Consider the following 24022-nt stretch of genomic DNA (forward strand, 5'->3'; position numbering starts at 1 on the left):
CACATGTAGGGTAAGATAACAAAAACATTGTTTCCATCAGAATAAGTCTTGTCTAAGGTGCCTTTGGTGACGCCATGCTGTTTTCAATTTCCAGGCAATAACACCACCAACTTTTCTTTTTTAAGTCAGTGCCTGTGATGAAGCTCGTTTCCATGGACACCGGTTGGCACAATGGGCTCCTGTCCCAGATTGGGGCCACAGAGACATACAGTGAGGCCAACAAAGCAAACACAAAGCGGGTTTTGTCCTGCGTCCTTGCAGCCTGATTTGGCTTTTGTGCCATAAATAACTGCGGTAATTCATATGTGAGTGAAGACCTGTACAGTAAAGAGGGGTTCTCTGTCATTTCGGTGACTTTTGAAGTTGTTTGTGCGTTTTTTTTAGGTTTTAACTTTTATTTTGAAACACATTGTTCACTTTTTTTTGTATTGACGCTACAAGTTGCACATGCATGAATGGGGTCCTGCACTGTAGTACAATAGAGAGGGCTGTAGGTCTGCTAAATGGACCGTGGAACAAATTGTCGAAGCTCATCAGCGCTGAGCAGCTGATCTGTCTCTGGACACAGTGGACAGTGGACAGACAGACAGACAGTCAGTCAGACAGACAGACAGACAGGCAGTAAGCTGCTGCTGCTGCTGCTGCTGCCTCGGACTGAACAGAAACCAGTCAGAGAAGCGAGTTAACACTTTACTTACTTTACATATTGTTCGGTTTTTTGGATTACGATGGTGAAACAGCGACGCATCAGAGCGCATTCCTGTTGCGCGTCTGTTTGTTGCAGGAGAGGAACACACACGGTAAGCATGCAACTTTCACTACATTATTCTAGTCTAGTCGGTTACTGAAAGTTTGCCAAAAAGCTGGGGACAACAGAAAATAAGTAGCCTTGTTTAGCATATTAACAATCCTATTGAATGTGCAAAATACACACTCGGATGCATCAGACTCTCGCAAATGAGTGTGATTGTAGACGATATAACGATAGAAACTATACAAGAGACATCGAACAATACTAAACCATAAATAAATGTTATATAAAGCTGAATCTTGTTTCCAATATCAAGATATTTTGGTATTTGTTTACAAAACCTCCTAAAAGCAGAATCTAAACTATGCATGACTCTCAAATACTCTCCATTCTCCTCTCGGACTAATTGCATGCCCGGCCAGTGAATAATTCTCAGTATCATCTCACTGATGGTGCTATGATCCTCTCCACCAATCCTCTCCTATCTCACTGCCTCTCTGTTGTATCTCTCCTCTGATTGGTCCTTTTCCTGGAGCTCTCTCCTCTTTTCGGTCGCCATGGAGAGAGCTCATCAGCTCTGTGCACAAAGATCGTGTATTCAACACAATGAATCACTCACAGACACAGGAACAATATAAGATGTATTCCTCTAATGTATATTTACTAGCCAATTTAGCAATCTTCAATAGCCGGGTCGTTCCTAGCATTCGGTGCCATTTAGGTCCCCACCACATTATATCATATATTTTGTATTTTAAAGGTCTAATGCTTATTTTTTTAAAGCTTGGTTTTAAATGTTTATACCCTCTACCATAAAACAACAATGTTATTTAGCCAGGATATTCAAAATTCTAAATAATTACTCTGATTTGAGCACAAGTAGGCCAAATTGCTGTGTCCCCAATTATGTTTGCTCAACTTCTGTAACAGATATACAAAAAGAAATCAAAGAAATACAAACAAATTCTACATTTTTATCACTGTTGTATAACCCTTTTGTTAATATTCCTCACCAAATTGAAATTGTTGTTATTAATTAATTTGTGTCCTCTGTTTGAATGTCCCCCCTGTTACTCTGATTTGAATCCCTCTGGCCACGCCCCTTTACTATTCTACTATTTGTATGACTCAAGAAGAAGAAGGATACATTTTGAGTGGGAAAATCATCTTCAAGAAGCAGAGTGAATGCGTTCTTCCTTCAGCGTTTTTTAAAATGTTTTAAAGAACTTAACTGTTGCGGTAAAGCATAACATGTCCACCCTGTTATGCTCATTTTTAGTGGAACTGATAATTTGTTTTACATTTAGAAAATATGGTGAATATATCTATCAAATAAATGTTTCTGTTGTCACCAAGTGCTAGCTTGATTATCATCACACATGTAGCAATAGCCAAGTTTAGCATAAAATGTCCACCCTGTTACTATTTCTCACAGTAACTGGGTGGACAACATGGTGGACACACAGTAACTGGGGATGGTAAAAAAAAAGTTTTAAACATAATATCCTGAGCTTGACCAAAATATTTTTCTTATACTTTAACAAGCCATCATTCAGATTAAATAAAAACATGGAAAATTATGTTTTTTATTTTTGAATACCCTAGCTGAAATGGCACCGAATGCTAGGAATGACCCAGCCCTTGTTTTTTACACAGCCGTCAATGCTTTTGAACATCTGCAGCATTGAGGACAGGTGTGCAAGGAGGGGTGTGACAAAAACACAAACCTAAATCAGTGCTAAGCAGTCAATATATCAAACACCAAAAATACAAGAAAAATGCAAGAAAAGGTCAAACAAATAAGCAAACACACACACTAATACACACTGACTCGGGCAGGTAAACAAGAAGACATTATAAAGGTGTTGGTGGGCAATATCACATTCCAGATGCACTGCACATAATAGCATCTCCACTACATGTATCCCATTGTCTTTTGGCCATGTCATTTTCCATGTCATTCTTGCAGCATCTTTTCAAATGCAACACTTTCAGTCTTTTGTTTCCTCCATGTTTTTCAGGAGTTTGAGGCTCTGTGCAACATCTTTAAAGGCACAGCTTATTAAGCCAGATGTGTATACTCTAAAGGCAAACGTAATCAACTTCTACACTAGTGTCATACCCTGCGGATGCTTTAAAAGGAACATATTTGCAAGAAAACCCAGATTACGGCAGAATTCTTTATTGTTATGGTCCTGAGAATTAGCTTCAGAGTGATCCCTCCTCCCAGCTCTGTGCAGCAGGGCATCAGACAGGAGGAAGAGGAGGAGAGAGAGAGCAGGGAGTGGGCGGGGGAAGAGAGTAGGGAGAAAGAGACACAGGGGTGAAGAGGAGGAGAGAGGCAGCGTCTCTTACTGATGCTGAGTCACATTACAGAGGGACCAAAGCCGCATCCCATGAGTCTTTGGGAATCATGGAGGAGCTCGAGCACACCTGCCCTCATCCACGGACGGTAGGGCATCCGAATCCGTATTTGTACGTGTTTTTATGCAGTGTGTGTGACAGGGAGGCAAACAAAGGCTCCTGCCCCCTCCCCTGTTACGAAACAGATCCTCTCTGGAGCTGGGGGATATGCCCAGACTGCTGAGTGGACAGCAGTGTGTGTTGCCAGAGAAGGAGGGGGTTCACACAATGGACGTGGATGCTGGGGGGACATTGCAGCAGGAAGGAGAGTGTTATTCCTCATCTTGCCTCCTCATCCCTTCCCTTCCATCCTCGTCCTCACTCTGGGTGTAATCCCTCTTACACTCAAAAAAATAATTTCTTGGACTTACTTAATAAAGTTATGTCAACAAATTCCACGAAACTGAGTTGAGTAGATTATAATTAAATATTACTAGTAAGAAGAATATAACTGACTTATGTTGAGCCAACGCGACCGTGTTAATTAACTTCAACAATACCCGGTCACCCTGGATTTAATTAATAGCTCTGTGTCCAGCTAACTTAACTGAGCAATATTAAGTCAACACAGTGCAGTTCCTTTAGACATACTTGATTTTTTTGATTAATGCCAACATAAAGATATTATATAATGCTAACTTAACTCACCTATATTCATGTTACTTAAAAGTAAGAACTGCTATACTCAACTGTATTTAGTAAGATCAACTTAACTTTAATTTGTAGTTCAAACTTAAATCATTTTGGAAACTACTGCATTCCGTGTTACTTAACTGGTATTCATTGCTATAATGGAAGTCATTTTAAGTTCACTTACTAAACCAGACTATGTCAACAAATTCCACGAAGTGTAGTTAAGTAAATTCAAATTAACTGACTTAAGGTTCAGTGAAAAAAATACATTTATTTCACATGAAACGCGATATAACCACATAGGCAACCAGGTTTACCAAGTTTAAAATCATGGAAACCCATAAAGACTTCTTTGTATCACACCTTATCAACAAACAAAAGGTTGAAGTTGCACAACATTTAGCTAGCAACAAAAATGTTCAAAAGAGCACCATGTTTTAACCACATAGCCCAAACTGAAACTAAACATTGCATGTAAGTCGTCACATAAATAGAAAAGTAAACTACAAAATGTGTAAAACGTTTATAAATGTCTCTTGTCATCAACTGTTGCTATGGAGATAATGAAAACCGGAACAATAGTTTTCTAGATTATTGTTTTGGTTTTATAGCATATTTTCTGTTTGGTGTTGTCTAATTCTTAATTCTGTCTAAATCCAAAAAAATTCAGCAAGCCAGCTCTGATCGACTCTCAATTCCCTCCACGTTTATCATTAAGCAGGCGACGAAGCACCTGGCCCCCAAAGTTAGCGACCAGCTGGAGAGGAAAACTAAACATCCAGCAGCCGAGGAGCGAGATAACCTTCAACAGTATTGAGACCAAAACAGAGCTAAAGGATGAGTAAATATTGGAAACACACTTGTCAGAACAGACATTTCCAGGCTAATGTTGCTCTTAGCTGGATACGGTAGTATATTATTGACCTGGTAAATATACATAATTAGTTTGCTATCACCTTAATAGAAAAAGTTGCACAACATTTAGCTAGCAACAACAATTTTCAAAAGAGCACCATGTTTTAACCACATAGCCCAAACTGCAACTTGTACGTATAAACTGTACGACATTAATCATTTGTAACATTCCTATTCAGTAACATTCCATAGATAAAATTCCCTCCGAAATATTTGGATAAAACCCCTGCTCCAAGATATCCAACGTGCCGTTTCAAGGCGTTCCACTTGTAGTGTTCAAGTAGTTCATTCAAACAGTTTGTTTTTCAGCACTTGAGCCTTTGACGACAGGTGGCGAACATCCATTTCCATCAGGATCTTTTGAAGAACCTCAAACGTGCATCTCAGGTTTTTTGGATAGCTCAAGTCCAATGCATATGTGAGTCCAAATAAAATTGCCAGTGCGTTCGCAATGTTTTGAAGATCGTTCAGCACTTCCACACCTTCAATTACAATCCCCACATCTGCGAGGGAATCCGTTGGCTCTGCACCTTCCTTCTTTATGGCGAAGATTCCCAAGACCATCTGATCTACACTCTGGTCAGTCTCAACATCCTAAAAGGCAGAAAAAATAGACCATCAGCCAGACTTACACACACACACACACACGGGAAAAAAGCAACACTCTTGCTAAGTAACATATATAGAGCTCCCAGATAAGCATACCTACAAGCTACATTGGGTGTAGCTTTTCTAGTTGTTGACGGTATCTGCTAGGGGCTTGTGGGTATTTAGTTAACCATGGATATGAAAATGGTTTTACAAAACTTTAAAATTTGAGAAACTCAACAGTTCCATTTATGAATTATACATTCAAGCAACGGTCTACAAACTGCTGTTGATAGTTTGAAAAGGGAATTGTATTATGCATGCATATGGGTTATTTTCTGATTGCTCTTTCAAACCTGTGGTGCCATTAGTTTGTTTAAAACCAGCTCAAAAAAGTACGAAATAAATCACTTTTTTTGTTTCCAGAGGGTAATAATGTGGAAAGCAGAGGCACAAATACTTACGAGGTACTCTCTAATCAGGCTTTCGGGGTCTTCATTAAGGTACACAATTAGTGCTTTTATAACGCAGGCTCTCCTTGTCTCGATGGCGTCATTCTGTAACAAAGGAAATGCATAAGTGGGAGAATAGTATTTTTACATTGTGCAGCATTTAACACTAGATGCATTAATGCACAAGCAAACTATCCTGTTCTTTTTTACATGCAACTTCATACAATTTTTTACATTTACAGGCAGTGTCTAAGTGCATTTTATTATGAAGGGGGACGAATGTGCATTCAACTGGAGTACAAGTTATAATACCACAAGAAGCACCTGTAATGCAAGTGTTTGGTTATTACTAGGTAGTGAGTTGTACTTTAAAAGTATTTATGTTATAATCCAAGACACTGTATTTATTTAACTGGGAACTAAGCATTATGATCATCTTAGAAATATGTTTCAGTATAAGCATTTTTTCACTACCATCATATGCAGCACAGTAAATCAAATTATTGCAATTCAAAAAAGCCAAACTTCTGCGAATTTGCATTCATGAAACACTATGTATTACTACATTCCACAGAAAAGGTACACAAATATGCAAATCTCTTTAGATGAAAATACAATTAATTTATTCATTTTCATTTTGAAAATGACTTGATCAAGTACATTTTAAACTTTGTGGGAACATGACTTAAAATGTCTTCCATCAGCCACACGTCTCAAATATTTTACTGCATGCTTAAGTAATACAACTGCACAATAAATACAATAAAATTAATTTAAACAAAACAAATATTTCTAATAACCAGGCATTTGTTAGATAACACACCTTGTCGTATTCTGCCATGATATTCCTTATTTTCTGCCCAGCGGCACCACCTTTTTTCTGGAAAATCCTTAACAGCTTGGAGGAGTGATGATCTAGCTGCTGCATGAACTTAGATCTCAGTGGGACAGTGGTGATGCGAGCAAACTCTGCTTCCACCTACAAACATTTAATAAAGACAAACACATAAATCAAATCAACACATTTTCTTGTTGGCTGCAGCACCACAGTAAAAGTTAATGGAATAATTCAGCCATGACATTTTTCTTTTTACTTCCTGATGATTTTTTTGTCAAAGCATTGTAAGAATGAAAATATAGAATAATTATTTTTCTCAAAGCTATCATTTAACATGAAAGTTAGGTTAATTTCTTAGTATGATTCTGTAGTCAGGTTCCAATGACAAACATAATAAGTGTATGTGGCCAGTCTTGACGCATTTGCCCTAATGTTTTCTGGCAAACTGCATCACATGTACATTGGTAAAATGCTTCTTTAAATTGAACCCCCTTGCAAAATATAATAATTAAGTTATCAACAAAATATATGACTGACCTCACGCTCAGAAAAGAGAGCCGGCCACCTTCTTTTGAATTCGGCAATGAATGGCTTGTCTTCAATCACCTCATGACGCCTATAGGCAAATGTCCTCTCCATTTTATCCTTCACCACCTGTTGGTTATTGTTCTTATGTACCTCGGACAGTAGTGCCAGCCTCTCTTCCTCTAGGCTCCGTTTGGTTTGTCCTGTTGGATAGTCTGGATAGTAGTTTACCTCCGCTCTTTTAGGTTTCTTCACTTGATTGCGAGATGTGCGTTGATCATCCTGTTGACGCTTTAAAGAATTGACAGTCAGCTCTGAACATCCAATGTTGCGCAGCTTAGTGCGGTAGTTTCCCATCTTGAATTTTAAACTGATCTTCCAACCATAAAAGCCAGTAACAGAGCCTTGCTCCCTTAAACATGGGTGCTTTTTCACAAGTGCTTCAGCTACCGAATCAAATTCAGCACTTGAGGGATATGCTTTATATTTCACAATCTGTGATGCCAAAGTTTCAAGAATATCTGACTTCATTCTTGGATTAGGACTGAAGAGGGTACCATTACTTTGAAAGTCACTATTGGCACGCTGGAGTTGGATCTCGACATCATAGACAAACTCCGGCACAGGAAAGGCGTTTGGCCATGGCTCACTTCTGAGGGATGATGTTGACGAAGAATCAGAAGATAAGGGAAGATCAGTGTCCACAGATGAGATTGAATTGATCTCATCCTGGCTGGATGTCCGTGCAGAGAAGCCAGGACTGCTTGTAGATAAGGCACTTGGGGGGTAAATTACTTTGATTTTCCCCTTGTTTTGAATGTCTGAGGTGGAGGTAAGGTTTATAAACTCATCAAAATCAAGGTCCTTGTATTGCAGTCTAAAGTCTCCAAACACCTCACATTGTCTCTTAATCTCACTTTGAAGTTCCTCAACAGAGCTTGGTATTCCCAAAGGCAGGGTTACTTTTGCAGAGTCATTTTCTCCTAGGATGATGCAAAGCACTGCAGAAGTGGCCATACTTGTCAACAGGTTACTCTAAAGAAAAGACAGAAGAAGATATATATTTTTTAAACAGTAGGTAATACAATTCGAGGCAGATCCAGTCATCATCAGTGGAGGTATCATAGGCATTGAAAGCACTGGGTTAGTGTGATGGAAGTATTCTTTAAACTTTAGTAACATATTTAATTATGTGTTGTGTAAATATTTATATTTGAATGACTCTTGCACATGTGTAGTTATAAAGCCATAGTAAACATTAAGGCAGCATTATCATTTTTGGTAGTTCAATTAAACTGCAGACCGATTTGAATTGTCGGCAGTTTCAAATTTATATTGCAAATGTTACAAAATGCAACTTGACTTGATTAACTAGCATGCATAGATTTAGTTAGGGTACGCCAGCATCCTTGTAGAGTTGTGTTTTATTATTTCTGTTAACCTAACCTCACTTGTTTCTGACTCCAAACCCCAGATGTTTTTAATTGATATTCTGTGTCTTATTTTACCCACATTCCCATGAAGACATTCAGTCAAAGTCAAATAAAAATTAAAGGATAATTACCTGACATGTGTATGTATCTTTTAAGGGTGACCATTCGGAGGGTTCCACACTTGTAGTCACTCAGGGGATAGTTGTCGGTCAGTTCACTTAACTCTGCCAACACAATCTCTCTGGCTGAAGATGACTGGAGCTCAAATGCTCCGTAGTGCTCCCTGTACCATGAAGACAATTTTCTGCATATAAAGATCAATGTGTTTTTCAATATACACATTTGAAGTATTTCTGCAAATTCAGGCAGTCCACCTACTGATCCATGCACAAGAAGCATTCCAATTCTATATTCAATGCCATTGCTAGAGACAATGTGTGCTAGCGTGACTGTTGTGAGGTTAGTGTATTTCTGACTTAGTTGAAGTGCTATGTCTTCTTTCATGATATCTAATGGAATTGTTGAGACGTTTGACACGTCAAAGGCTGACCTCTCATTACTCCTTGTGTGCATGTGATAGCCAATCATCAGCTGGTGCTTATTTGCCAGAGACAGTGTAATGTTCTTGAAACACTTTGTGTGTCTTACAACCCGTTTGAAATAACTGTGCTTGGCCTCAAAACGCATAGTCCAAAACATCACAATGGGGCCGAACAGCTTAATCATTTCTGGGTAATGCTCCAAAAAGTGATGTTTTGGCAAGAGTCGCTGATCTGGAAATACTTCTTGGTATCTCTGTCTGTGCTCTGAGATTTTAAACTCTAAATATGCCACAGACTCCTCACAGTGGATAGGTGCAACAACAAGCTCTACAATATGTTTCAAGTCTAGAATCACTTTCCAAGCTGGTTCGTCTTCAGGGATCAACTGCCCAATCATAAACGGCAATAACCTCAATAAACACCAATTTTCGTGCGCGTTGCCACCAATTCTTTTGTTTCGGACAAAATTAACTGGGACCAAATGAGGTCGGTTTTTTTTGTCCCCCCACTTGTATGGAAAGTTTTTGATGCTCTTATTGAGGTTTTCAAGCGTAACAAACTTTTTGGAAATAAGCACACCAAGGCACAGTGCAAGCTCTACTGGGACTATGCCCTCAAAAAGATCATGGACAACATCAGGAGGATACCCTGATGTGACACTGAAATGGGCAAGTCTTTCTGTGAAAATACACGCTTTTTTTTACACCAAAAAAGCTACCTCCTTTTGCCTGTGCAGTATCAATATGGACTTGATGAAGCTCCTTGTTTCTTGGGGTAAATGCACCCGATTTCACTTCTTTAACCTGAGTTTCTGCTCGCTGAGCTGTACAAAACCTACAAGCATATGGGCCCGAGAAACTTTCCACAAATCCGGCTATTCCATGTGCTGCAAGGTTGTCTGACACTACACACTGAAGTGTCCCTTTCACAAATGTACCCAGTTGTGAGACAAAAACACCCTGCCGCTCCAATGTAACAAGGTCTTGGAGTAATGGTTCAAATACTTTGCAATAGCCAAAGGTCTTCACGTCATCACTTCTACATAAAAGAGCCAGGTATATTGAGGTCAAAGAGGAATGGCTGCCAGGAGGCAAATTTCCCAAAATCCAATAGACAGCACAGAGTTTGTGTGTTTTACGTGAAGTACCGAGTGGGTTGCAGACTTCAAAGTCATCTACGTATAGACAGATGGAGATTCTCAGTTCCCCCCCTGCCAGAAAATCATTGTTCTTGAAGTACTGGCCATCTTCAAAAGATTTATAATGAAGGTGGTCATTCACTACCTGTTGTTCTCTTCTCTTTTCAACAACCTTGCTAAGCACATCATTTTGATGAAGTAGCTGATGTAAAACCTTTAGCAAAGGGACATACTGAAAACTTCTTTTAGTCTTTGCATCAAGTATGTACTGAACTGGATCAACAATATTGAAATGATCCTTGTAGTATTGCTTCCTCTTAAAAGCAGTGGCTAAAGGTCCTTCCTTTTGTAAAGCTTTTGACAGAGGGTTGGACGTACAAAGTGTACAGCCTAACTCATTAATGAGCAATTGGTCAACTTGCAAGTTATGGTTACTGAAGAAATCAGCTAGAATGTTGTTGGATACTGGCACCAGAGAAGAACTAATCAAATAGTGCAACTCGTTTAGCAGCTCATCAATGGCAGAGCCTGGTACATGGAAACAGTTTTCAAGTTTTAATAAAACAAATGCCAGTTTCTGTTCTATAACTTTATGCAAGTTCTCTGACGTTTGGACCAATGCACCAACCTCAAGCTCATCATCGTGAAGTATCTCATCACTCTCTGTCAAGCATGTATCTCCCAAAGTACAACTCAATGAATCTGCCCTTCCATTTTCCACAATTCCAGCTTTGAAATTGTTCAGTGTATGCGTCTTGTGCTTTCTGTTCTTGTGTGATTGATATGTTCCGTAAATATTTGTTGAAAAGGAACAACTTTCAAACACACAACAGATGGTTTCGTGTCTTTTGAGATGGTTGTTAACATGAACGAAAAACTCTCTCAATGAGACAATGCCACTACAAGAACAATGATGGCAGGTAAATGTTGTTACATTTACAGATTTTTGTGACGTTTGATCAAAATGTGATCTGGATAGATGACTTCGAAGGGCATTCCACGTTTTAAATGTGCATGGGCATTTAGAATATGTGCATGGATAAGGTTGTCTGCGGCCAAAGTGGCCATGTATTAACCTGTAGTGCTTCAATAGCTGAAATCTTGAGGTTTCCTCTGCACCACAGTCTTTACACTTCCACATGTAACTGAAAATGAAACAAACAAAAATATTAAACAAAAAATGACAGAGTATAGATCAGTGATGCAAACACAGGTATGGTGAAAAAAAGAGAGAACTATTCGAAGCAGAGAAAAAACAGCGTAATATACCATCTGACAAAGGCCTGTGCTATAATGCTTCAATGAACTGGCTATTCTTTATAATATACTCAGATCAATAGGAGACAGAGATGTTAAGTTATAAATCAAGATTTTTCATTTTGGATATTTTACAAATCACTCCCCTTTTAAACTATATTCTTGTTATTTTTAACAACTTTTTTGTTACTGTCATATAGTATTTTATACCTGTTTTTCATTTAGTCTCTAATGTCTCATTAATAACTATAATGATCATATCAAGGTGTGCCTTAACCTCACTGAGCTGAGGTTATTTGAGCCTCTCAGGAGAGAGCTCTCTTCCACCTGGTTGTAGAGAAGCTCTTTAAATTCGTTAGCATAGCTAGCTAACCAGATGCTAATAACAACAGATCGCCACTGTGATTACAACTAAAGACACAGCCACGCAAACACTGCGGCATGTGTACGGCTCCTTATGGGTACTGCAATATTTGAAGAGCTGGAGCGGCTTTCCGGTGCTCTCCGTCAGCACTCCTTTCAGACATATACCACGTGAAGACACGTTACGCTCGTGTTGTGTTCAAGGAACCTGTCCTTGGTCAGGAAAAACAGGCACTCGCTTGTTTAATTATTTTGCGGTCTAGATTTCTTCTTTTTTTAAGTACGAAGTTGTTGACGGACTCCAAACCCCCACCCCCCCCCCCCCCCCCCCCAAAAACGAAAACTCTTCGGTTCTCCACGAATTACACAAGTCACCCAAATCAGCGTTAAAAAAGCGGGAGGCGCCGAAAAGCACTAATTTGCATCACTGAGCCCCGCTCCCTCTCTCACTCTCGCTCGCCCAACCACTAACGTAGCTGGTTTACGTTAGCAAGCTAGCTCTCACACTGTAACATTAGTGCTATCACACAGTCTGTTCTTTATCTGCAAGCTTCTGTCTTCCCCCGCCACAGGCATCTCAGTTGCCGCCGGTTAATAGCCGGTCCTGCTCACTGACAGTCAAACACATATCCCTAAACCCGACCAACAGCCATCTTCGCGCCACTTTCACAATATTAAATTAACATTTCACAACACACAAGTCAGTAATTTATAATTCAATTTAAAACTGTTTGGTTGCTACTGTGATATATTCCTGCTGGCTAGCATTAAGTTAGTTAGTTAGCTTTCCAGCTAGCCAACCTTAGCTGCCATATGCGAAAATATTGCAGATATTTCTGCGAGTTACAACACTCTCAATTTCACATTCTAACCGCATGTTTATAAACCAACTTAAAATGTTGCATAGGAAAAACATACTCACTCATATTCATTTGGATGTCGCTCAGGTCTCTGCCATTGCTTCTTCAGCTTCTCCTGTCCTTCCTCACCGCGAAAAAGCCCACGTCACAATCATATCCCTCATGTGAGCCTCTGCGCATGCGCCACAGGCAATTTACACAGCTGTGTTGCGTTGGAGATAATTGAGCAGCATATGTGGCTTCAACAGGTATCCATTTTAAGAAAACCCTACTTAAATCAACTAGGTTTAAACAGCAAACTCAGATATATCAATTAAATTGGGTAAAGATGCATTCATTAGATTCAACAACTCACAGAGTTCACTTTTTTGAGTGTAGGCCAGATGTTCTCTGCTTGTGCCAGAGCGGGCTTTACTGATAGGCCTGTGTGAGTTTAAGCTTCCCTAATCTGCTCTGTGCTGGTGTCAGCCACCCCGAGGAATCAGAGGTGATGAGGGTGCATCCTCAGCATCTCCTCCTGCATCCTCAGCATCTCCTCCCCTTGTTGTTGCTATGATGGCTAGCACTGTTTACCGACAGCTCGCAGAGGAAGCGTTTAGCATGACCGGACAAAATGTTCAAATGCGATCTGAAAAGCAGGGGAAACGTGTGCAAGAAATGCGGATGTGAAACCCTTTAAAGGAGTCTCAAATTGAAAGCAGTGTTAAAAAAATAAATGTCAAGCTTAATCTTGCGGTATCTTTTCAAATGCAGCATCCAGTGTAGGAGTTTGAGGCTCTGGTCAACACCTAAATATGCCAGACACAGGTTATTAAACCAACGTTGAATCCACTGCAGCTACAGTTTTGTACCTCGGATGTTTTGAACTCAATATATTTGCATGAAAGTCAGGATGAGTAAAGAGTTCCTCCTTTTTTTGGTCCTGAGAATTAGAATAAGCCACTCCTCTTTTCCCACCGGGCCCAAGGCATCATGGGTGCATCCTCAGCACCTCCTCCATGATGCTTTCTGGGTTGTAGCTCTAATAGCTAGCACTGGATACCCACAGTTTGCAGAGGAATGAAATGACCGGACAAAATGTTCAAATGCAATCTGAAAAACAAAGGGAAGCATGTGAAGGGAAAGCGGATGTGAAAGCTGTTAAAGGGGTCTCACATTTAAAGCTGTGTTAAAACATTAATGCCTTCTGTCTCCTCCTGCAGCTGTGGCTCCTGCTTTCATATATTCTGTTGCTTGCATGCAGGATAGTCCTTTAAATTGCTGCCAACGCTTCTGATTAATCAGCGATTCATATAATGAAGTGAAATAGCATTTCATCAACCTCAGCTGACCAAAGCAGAACTCAGCAGAATACAGAAATCACCATGAAGTATTACACATTATAAGGAAAGATGTTGTGTATTTGTATTAAGCACTTATCAAACAGAAAACCAAAGTGCTTCAGACAGTTAGCAAAGAAAATATAGTAAAAATCTGCGATAAAACAATCAAAGTACTAAACAAACCACAGACAAATCGTATAATATCGAAACACAATTGAAACTTGAATCATGCAAGATAGTGTCATGTTTTATATATTATAAGGGCTAAGCAAAAAAATAACATGTAATTTAATCTTCCTTGCTCAAAAGTCATCATTCCCTGCCAGAGGAAAGTGTTATATGTTATTCTAAAGTACACAAAAAACACATACAAATGTAAAAATGTCAGAAAACTGAGAGAGGAATTTGACTCAAACTCATATTGTTGATCATGAAGGTTAAGTGAAGCAAAATGACTCTCTTTGTCAAAGCAGTGGTGTGGCTCTGAAGAGAAATAAAAGCAAGGTGAAGCAATGAAAATATTCTAAACAACCCCACTCAAAAATATCAAACTATCCCTTTCTCTGCACTGTTATTAAAAGCGCTGATTTTACATTTGCCCGTCCCCGTCTATGTCTGTGTTTCCCAGTCTGTTTGTTGCTGTTCCTGGAGGATGCGATGACGTGGGTTTTCTCCGTTGTCCACAGAGACTGAAACTGTTTCCATTTTATTTTCATCCTCCTCTCACACTCCCACTGCTTTCTGCTCCGTGCACACTCCCTTTCACATCCAGTGACTATACCCTGCAGTCAACAGATGGCAGACAAAGACACATTTTCCAGGCGTTGCAACACTTTAACCTTGATGTAGCACTCGACAAGCACCAACCGGCATCATCTGTTATCCGACTCGTCCTTGTCTGCCTTTGTTTCCTTGTCGCTACTTAATTCCACATTGAAAATGCACATAGAATTAGGCTACATGTCTGCACACATGATCAATAACACTGAGTGCAGCTCTCCCAAATATGGATCATGCATCAGCTTCGGTCAGGATAACCTAATGGAGGTCACTGTAAATGTGAAAAGAGAGACATTATGTACCACAGAAGGGATGGGGGGTGGACATCCTTCACAGTGAGACACATGAGCTGCATTATATATATATAACCCCGTCTCCTTCCCCTCCAGACTCTGACAAAGCCGGCCATCTTTGCCAGGGAGAGCAGTTGTGATTGTCGCGCCCCTCATGAGAAGCTCACCATCGCTCAGGCCCGCAGAGGCACCCCAGGTACAGGAGAGCATTTCATTTAGCTGACACCTTCATACAAAGAGACTCAGTGTGTCCAACCATAAAGAAACAAACTAAAAATAGCAAGAATCCTGCAAGGACGTTAGCTATAAGAGAGGTCATTGTACTGTAAGTGCTAGAGAGAAGACCTCCTCCTGCCCCTCCTTCTTACAACTACTGTATCATCTTTATCTTCATTATATGAGTTAATTCTCCCTTTCTATAACTACATTAGCAACTGCTTTTGCTATGTTTTTCTACTACTACACTGTGACTTTACTTCAACGACTGCATCTACTATTTCCTCTGAAGTTACTCCGAATATCACAACAACTACGTTTGCTACTGCTATTACTGCTACTGCTACTATTACACTAGTGCTCATCTCTTTTACCAGAACTGCTACTCCTGATGGCCCCTGGTTTTCAAGAAACAAAAACAATACGATATTACTATGAGAGACACTAGAAGACTACCAAGCCACACAAACATCTACAAAGAGACACTAGTAGACTACCAAGCCACACAAAGATCTACAAAGAGACACTAGTAGACTACCAAGCCACACAAAGAACTACAAAGAGACACTAGAAGACTACCAAGCCACACAAAGTTCTACAAAGAGACACTAGAAGACTACCAAGCCACACAAAGAACTACAAAGAGACACTAGTAGACTACCAAGCCACACAAAGAACTACAAAGAGACACTAGAAGACTACCAAGCCACACAAAGAACTACAAAGAGACACTAGTAGACTACCAAGCCACACAAAGATCTACAAAGAGACACTAGTAGACTACCAAGCCACACAAAGAACTACAAAGAGACACTAGTAGACTACCAAGCCACACAAAGAACTACAAAGAGACACTAGAAGACTACCAAGCCACACAAAGAACTACAAAGAGACACTAGTAGACTACCAAGCCACACAAAGAACTACAAAGAGACACTAGTAGACTACCAAGCCACACAAAGAACTACAAAGAGACACTAGTAGACTACCAAGCCACACAAAGATCTACAAAGAGACACTAGTAGACTACAAAGCCACACAAAGATCTACAAAGAGACACTAGTAGACTACCAAGCCACACAAAGATCTACAAAGAGACACTAGTAGACTACAAAGCCACACAAAGAACTACAAAGAGACACTAGTAGACTACCAAGCCACACAAAGAACTACAAAGAGACACTAGTAGACTACAAAGCCACACAAAGATCTACAAAGAGACACTAGTAGACTACCAAGCCACACAAAGATCTACAAAGAGACACTAAAAGACTACAAAGCCACACAAAGAACTACAAAGAGACACTAGTAGACTACCAAGCCACACAAACATCTACAAAGAGACACTAGTAGACTACCAAGCCACACAAAGAACTACAAAGAGACACTAGTAGACTACCAAGCCACACAAAGAACTACAAAGAGACACTAGTAGACTACCAAGCCACACAAACATCTACAAAGAGAAACAACAGAACTACAAAGAGACACTAAAAGACTTCAAAGCCACACAAAGAACTACAAAGAAACACAATAAGTCTACAAAGACACATTTAAAGGATGTAGGAAAAGAGCATGAACAGACTATTAAATAAAAGATTCTCAAAATGACTGCAACGAGACATTTAAAGACTACAAAAAGAAGCAGAATGACTCTCACCATGATAAGGGTTAGTTGTGATGTACTCTTGTGTGTCTTCAGTGGACCGGCCCGTCAGAGTGTACGCAGATGGCATCTTCGACCTCTTCCACTCGGGGCACGCTCGTGCTCTCATGCAGGCCAAGAACCTTTTCCCCAACACCTACCTCATAGTAGGAGGTACACACACACACACACACCCTTAAATCCTCCAAATATCCCCTGCAGATTTGTGTCACAGTGATTAATTAGCGTGTGTGTTTTGTGTGTTTGGCTCAGTGTGCAGTGATGAGCTGACCCACAAGTTTAAGGGCTTCACGGTGATGACGGAGTTCGAGCGTTATGAAGCGCTGAGACACTGCCGCTACGTGGACGAGGTTCTGAGAGACGCTCCCTGGACTCTCACACCGGAGTTCCTCGAGAAACACAAGGTGCGTGTGTGTGTGCTGGGTTTCGCTGTGACTCGCTGTCTCGCAGACGGCCACTGGGCTCACAGGGAGGGGGGGGGGGGGCAGGAGCTCCAACAAGCCGTTTAGGACAGAGAGTGAATACACATACTGTACAGAGATGCTGTATGAGAAACCAATGTGAGTTTGGAACATTGCACAATATAATCTATTTTAGTAGACCTCAACAATGGAATTATGATCAGTAGAAATGGCCATGACATGGGACCTTTAAGAGTCATTGCAGCATCCCATAATCCCCTCTGTTTCAGCCCTGTTTCCAAAGTGCTGATTCTCTGTCTGTTACTTTAGATGAAAATAAGGAGCCCCTCCCCACGCCCCTCTGAGAGAGATTTGGTTAAAAAGAACACAATGGTGCTCTAGGAGGAGATTCAGGTGATAAGGTGGTGGGGGGGGTTACCTTGGTGGTTGATTGGCTAATGGTTACACAAGCCAACACATCGTTATGACATCATAAAGTGGCCAAAATCTGATCAGCTCATTTTCAGACAGGTTTTTATAGAAATGGATCAGGAGAAAAAGAGAGAGAATCTTTGTTCCTGAAACTTTCAGAGTCTCTTTACACAGAGGGGACACATGTTGATGTAGAAGAGACATGAAGAAGAGGGGACACATGTTGATGTAGAAGAGACATGAAGAAGAGGGGACACATGTTGATGTAGAAGAGACATGAAGAAGAGGGAACACATGTTGATGTAGAAGAGACATAAAGAAGAGGGGACACATGTTGATGGAGAAGAGACATGAAGAAGAGGGGACACATGTTGATGTAGAAGAGACATGAAGAAGAGGGGACACATGTTGATGTAGAAGAGACATGAGGAAGAGGGGACACATGTTGATGTAGAAGAGACATGAAGAAGAGGGGACACATGTTGATGTAGAAGAGACATGAAGAAGAGGGGACACATGTTGATGTAGAAGAGACATGAAGAAGAGGGGACACATGTTGATGTAGAAGAGACATGAGGAAGAGGGGACACATGTTGATGTAGAAGAGACATGAAGAAGAGGGGACACATGTTGATGTAGAAGAGACATGAAGAAGAGGGGACACATGTTGATGTAGAAGAGACATGAAGAAGAGGGGACACATGTTGATGTAGAAGAGACATGAAGAAGAGGGGACACATGTTGATGTCGAAGAGACATGAAGAAGAGGGGACACATGTTGATGTAGAACAGACATGAAGAAGAGGGGACACATGGTGATGTAGAAGAGACATGAAGAAGAGGGGACACATGTTGATGTAGAAGAGCCATGAAGAAGAGGGGACACATGTTGATGTAGAAAAGACATGAACAAGTGGAATTTGCATAATAGGTGACCTTTAAGAGTCTTTGTGGAAACGTCTGGCACCGTTTACAAGAACTACCTGGGATGAGACACCTGTGTGTTTATGACCCAACACTTGTCATGTACTACTTATATATTTTCCAAAGTGCCAGAGTTTTCTGACTCACAGTCATGTCCTTTCATGTTCCTCAGATCGATTTTGTGGCTCACGATGACATCCCGTACTCCTCAGCAGGGAGTGAGGATGTCTACAAACACATCAAGGAGGCAGGTCAGTGTTACAGGAAGATGTTCTGTCTTCTTACAGTAACATGTACCTCGAGCAGTGTGCAGACTCTGTGTTTCTATGTGTGTGTTTCAGGGATGTTTGTTCCTACTCAGCGGACAGAAGGAATCTCCACATCGGACCTGATCACCAGGATCGTCAGAGACTACGACGTCTACGCGCGACGCAACCTCCAACGAGGATACACGGCCAAGGAGCTCAACGTCAGCTACATCAACGTAAGAGCACCAGCAAATCAGGGTGTGAGTTTTGTACTAGCCGGAAATTGACTCAAATGCTTGACAATTGACAAAAAAGCTGGATGTAACAGTCTTTACTTCAATAGGGGTCAAATGTTTAAAAAAGCTGACAAAACAAATTAACAAAACAAACACTTGACTAGGAAAGTAGAAGGACTAGGACCAAAGCTTGGTGAAAACACTGGGTAAATGTACTTCCTGTGACAAGACAAAGTGGTACTGACAAAGGGAACAACACCAAATACACAAGTGAGCAATAATAAAGTTAAGGAGGTTTCTTTTAAAATGTTACACACAATATATCCAGCAAAAAACACACTGCAACGATTTGGACTTGATGTTGAATATTCCTGTACATTTTGTAATCTACAAGAAGAGACTATTGGCCATTTATTTTATGAATGCTTGTATTGTAGAATATTGTGGTATGATGTAGAATGTTTTATTAGAAGAAAGACGGGACAAAAGGTTCAACTCCAGGACAAAGACATTCTTACGTACTTCAGGGATGATAGTATGGATGCAGATTTGGTCTTTTTGGCGCAGTTAATTATATTTTTAGGGAAATTTCATATCCATACAAAGAAATGGGCTGACTCCAAACCACATTTTGTACATTTCTATCAAGAATTTAAACAATATATTGGCTAATGTAAAATATAAAACTAATTTGATATTTAAAAAATATTTAATCTGAAGTATCAAAATGTATTTTTCTTTCCTTTTTTCTTTATTTACTATATGTAATGTCTTGTTGCGTGAGGAAGGGTTATTAAGAACAGGTGAACCAATCAGGGCGGGGCAGGGAATCACAGAGGCGAGAAACACACTGGGGCAGGAAGTGAAGCAATTTGATTCTGCATGTCATCGTCTCTGTATGCATTATACTATATTTAGAAGTATCCATAAAAGATTATTTTAGCATAATTGGTATGTCATCAAAGGTCCTAAATATTCAGGAAACATTCTGTAAAGAAGTGTCGGATAATTATGAATATCTGGAAGTAATGTTGGTTTAAAAACATAATGAATATAACAATTTATGGCAAGCAACATTTTAAGGTGAGACACATGGGTTAGAATACGTTTTAGATTACTTTACGACATCTCAGGTTACAAAGCCTAAGATTCTGATTTTTCAGGGATCTCAAAGCTTTTTTAACAATTTATTTTCCTCACCTCTGCCTCCCCTCAGGAGAAGAAGTTGCATCCTTTGCTTACATAAAGGCAAACACATTTTACAGTCCACAGTCAAAAAGAGCAGACAGAACAAAGTAACACAACTAGCAGGACTAGGACACATTGGTTGGAATACGTTTTAGGCACTAAGCTTAATAACGATTCAGATGTAACTATTTCTTTTCCTCACCTCTGCCTCCCCTCAGGAGAAGAAGTACCGGCTGCAGAACCAGGTGGACCGGATGAAGGAGAAGGTGCGCACGGTGGAGGAGAAGAGCAAACACTTTGTCTACCGGGTGGAGGAGAAGAGCGCCGACCTCATCCAGAAGTGGGAGGAGAAATCCAGAGAGTTCATCGGAAACTTCCTGGAACTGTTTGGACCCGACGGGACCTGGGTAAGTTACTCTTCTTTAATAAAGGACTTGTTACAGAGTATTCCTACACTTTGGTTCTTCTACTTTTACTCAAGTACAAGATGTGAGTACTTCTCCCACCTCTGGTAATAACATCTGTTCAATGTAAAGTGCAATTTAAAGGTAATAGTTCTTTAAAAACAAGCATTTTTCATCAGGTCTAAAACCACCAGACTCAGGGACAGTTTCATTCCACAGGCCATGAGACTGTTTAGACACCTGAACTTTTTAAAGAACATCCATAACATTCATCTGTTTGCAACTTTAAAAAAAACTATTTATCTATATATCATATTCCAATTCCTTGTATATAGACCAGGGGTGTCCAAACTTTTTTCACAGAGGGCCACATACAGAAAAATATACGAAGGGCTGGGCCACTCACTAAAGGAGAGGTTTATTGCCTCATAAATTAAGTTATGAGTCAGCAAAATCAATCAAATGTAGGTAAATTATGCCTGATATTTTAAATCCCTCACAGATATCCATAGCCATAGGGTTTACTTTATTTTGTTACTAAAAGTGTACAGCTCATCCCTTAACCCTTGTGTTGTGTTCGAAAGCTGTTACCGTTCATGGTGATTTATTTCAGTCCAAAACACTCAAAAATAATGACTTTCATCCAATATTGTTTTAACTACATCATAACTAACTTATAATGCATTCATAACCGTACAATCCTGTTGTTATTTTATGTTATGGCCCAAAACACATGACACCACATATTGCACACGTGCATGTGTGTGTTCAGGTTCAAGTGTTAGTGCACATATTCTTTGAGAAAGGTCGAGTTCCCGTGGGGGGAGGGGGGCCAGAGGGAGGGGAGACCAGGTGCATGTTGCGAAACATTATTGTTACAGTTAATGAAGGGGGTGGGGGAGGGGCGTCTAAAGTCAAAGATGAATCTTGATTGGTCCAAATTTGACCCCGAGTCACCCAAAACAATTCTGCTGGGTCTCCCCAGACCCCAACACCAAATTATACACTTTTTTATTTTAGAGACCTTCAGACTTGGCTAAAATGGTCAAAATCAGTTTTGTAGTGTTTATATATCTGTTGTGGAGGATATCATGTTCAGATAAAAAAAACTAGAGCGTAGTTATTTTTCATTTTAACTTGAAACGGTTCACGGGAGACCCGAACACAACACAAGGGTTAAAACAGAAGCCTCATTTTGCTTATAATAGGGGAAATAGGAAGGGTGTATTTCAAACTTGTTATGTTAAAAAGTTATTTGGCTTTTCTTATCAACTAAGATTTGTTAGAAAATGTTTTCAACTTTAACTGACTGAATTTATTTGAAAAGTGGCCTTATTAACACGTGAATACTACTGTGCGATATATTTGTACATATATGTTTAAGAAATACAATATAAGACAAGCTCAAGTTTCATTTGTGAGCCGTATTACATTATACTTTTTGAATTTGCTGAGGGCCGATTCAAAATGGTCTGCGGGCCGTAGTTTGGACACCCCTGATATAGACTATTCTTGCACTATTTCTATTCTATTTTATTTGTATTTACCTGTACTATGTTATCTGTTTTATTGTGTTGCACTGTTGGAGGACCTAAGATTTACATTGCCATAACTACACTCGTGTACAAATGACAATAAAAGCCTTGAGCCTTGCATTGAGCCAGCATTGACTGTGTTCCTCCCCCTGTATAGAAACAGGTGTTTCAGGAGCGCAGTGGAAGGATGCTGTCCTACGCTCTGTCCCCCCGAGGGTCTCCCTGCAACAGCCCCCCCCGCGAACTCTCCCCCCTGCGCTCCCCCTCCCCCCCCTGCCCCCCCGCCCGCTGGCACAACGCACGGCCATCGCCCCCAAACTCCCCCAAAGGAGCGTCGGCCTCCATCAGCAGCATGAGTGAAGGGGACGAAGACGAGAAGTAGATGGACTGTGATGGACACACACACACAGACACACACACACACACACACACACAGACACACACACACACACACACACACACACACACACACACACACGTAAACACACACACACTTCCCTCATAGTACACTGCCTGGGAACTGCTCACACACACACAGACACACAAACACAGACACACACACACACACACACACACACACACACACACACACACACACACACACACACACACACACACACACACACACACTTTGGCTGGATACTGAAACACTTTATCCTCAAGGAAGTTGCTAGAATGCAAAGAAGAAGGGGATCATGGGAAATGAAGTTCTGTGCTGCAGAGCTAAGAAGCCATCATCGCACAGGAAGAAGAGGATTTGCAAGAAGGTCCAGAATGCTTTGCGGCATCTTTCAGGAGGATTAGCTTTTTGTGGAGAGACTGTCCGACAGCCTCCATGGCACCACCTCACTGTCCTGTTCTGTTCATTTACAGTTATGTCACCACTAGATGTGAAAAGACACAAAAACACTGTGTGTGACGTTCAGCTCCACATCGACAGGATTCATCGCGGGCTCATTCAGTACTTGCTGAACTGAGAGTTAGGAATTAAAGACTGCACGTCGTAGATTAGCAGAGGTGAAGTGTTGGCACTATAACACATAATCAGAGCTAGTTTGCACCCTTTAAGCATAAACGGCTGGCGAGGAGAATAAAACCAGTGACCCATGAGTCTTTGTTCCCACGCCACTAAAACAGATAAAGACTAATCATTCAGAAAATCATAGGAAATTAAAATTAGCCTGTGGGATTAGCAGTGTGTATCCAAAAAGCTCTGAGTTTGGGAGGTGGTTTTTATCACCTCTGTTGTACAGCTTTGTTCTAAGTAGTGAAGATCAAGAGTTTTGAAATTAAAATGAAAGAGGTCTGTCTTAAATTAAACACTAAAACAAGCCTCTTTTGATCCTTAAAACTTTATTAGCTTCTTGAATGTAAACTGAGTCTCTGAGACTAAAGTAGAGAGTAATTGTAATCACTCTAATTTCCCTAAATCATCACATTAGGACACACAAATATCACAGGTATTAGAGGAAACATTTGTGGATTTTCAGCCTAACTAGCCATGTATCATTTGAAGGTTTGCCATGTTTTATCTCTCAATGTTTAGCAGACATCGTTGCTCTTTGGATTTTGATGTCAGCTGTTCATCAAACCCGGCAAACTTGGAGATGCAGCCTTTCTCTCGGACTCTGAAGATACTTGAAATAAACAATAAGCCCTCCAGGTGAACTGTCAGCAGC

General features: G+C 40.4%; 2 protein-coding genes across 5 annotated transcripts; one reads left to right on the top strand and one right to left on the bottom strand.

Moving 5' to 3' along the window:
- The first annotated feature begins 628 nt into the window (after positions 1–628).
- LOC117483900 (choline-phosphate cytidylyltransferase B-like) lies at positions 629–22738 on the top strand. Of its 2 annotated transcripts, none has more exons than XM_034132235.1 (8): positions 629–800; positions 15190–15289; positions 17012–17128; positions 17228–17379; positions 18905–18983; positions 19074–19216; positions 20623–20811; positions 22501–22738. In XM_034132235.1, exons 1-8 carry the CDS (start codon positions 729–731, stop codon positions 22723–22725), a joined length of 1077 nt encoding a protein of 358 aa, XP_033988126.1. In that variant the 5' UTR covers positions 629–728; the 3' UTR covers positions 22726–22738. The 2 variants fall into 2 exon arrangements, with proteins under 2 accessions (XP_033988126.1, XP_033988127.1); XM_034132236.1 differs by lacking the exon at positions 629–800 and adding an exon at positions 3046–3203.
- Positions 3806–13070, bottom strand: LOC117483898 (sterile alpha motif domain-containing protein 3-like). 3 transcript variants are annotated; one of them, XM_034132231.1, is made up of 7 exons: positions 12761–13070; positions 11295–11363; positions 8670–8821; positions 7118–8140; positions 6566–6721; positions 5755–5847; positions 3806–5296 (listed from the first exon to the last, which is right to left on the bottom strand). In XM_034132231.1, the coding sequence occupies exons 4-7, from the start codon at positions 8120–8122 to the stop codon at positions 4988–4990; spliced, it is 1563 nt and encodes a 520-aa protein (XP_033988122.1). In that variant the 5' UTR covers positions 8123–8140; positions 8670–8821; positions 11295–11363; positions 12761–13070; the 3' UTR covers positions 3806–4987. The 3 variants fall into 3 exon arrangements, with proteins under 3 accessions (XP_033988122.1, XP_033988123.1, XP_033988124.1); XM_034132232.1 differs by having other exon boundaries at positions 8670–8842; XM_034132233.1 differs by lacking the exons at positions 11295–11363; positions 12761–13070 and having other exon boundaries at positions 8670–9132.
- Positions 22739–24022: the final 1284 nt, after the last annotated feature.

Source organism: Trematomus bernacchii, unplaced genomic scaffold (genome assembly GCF_902827165.1).
Source record: "Trematomus bernacchii unplaced genomic scaffold, fTreBer1.1, whole genome shotgun sequence".
NCBI lineage: Eukaryota > Metazoa > Chordata > Actinopteri > Perciformes > Nototheniidae > Trematomus > Trematomus bernacchii.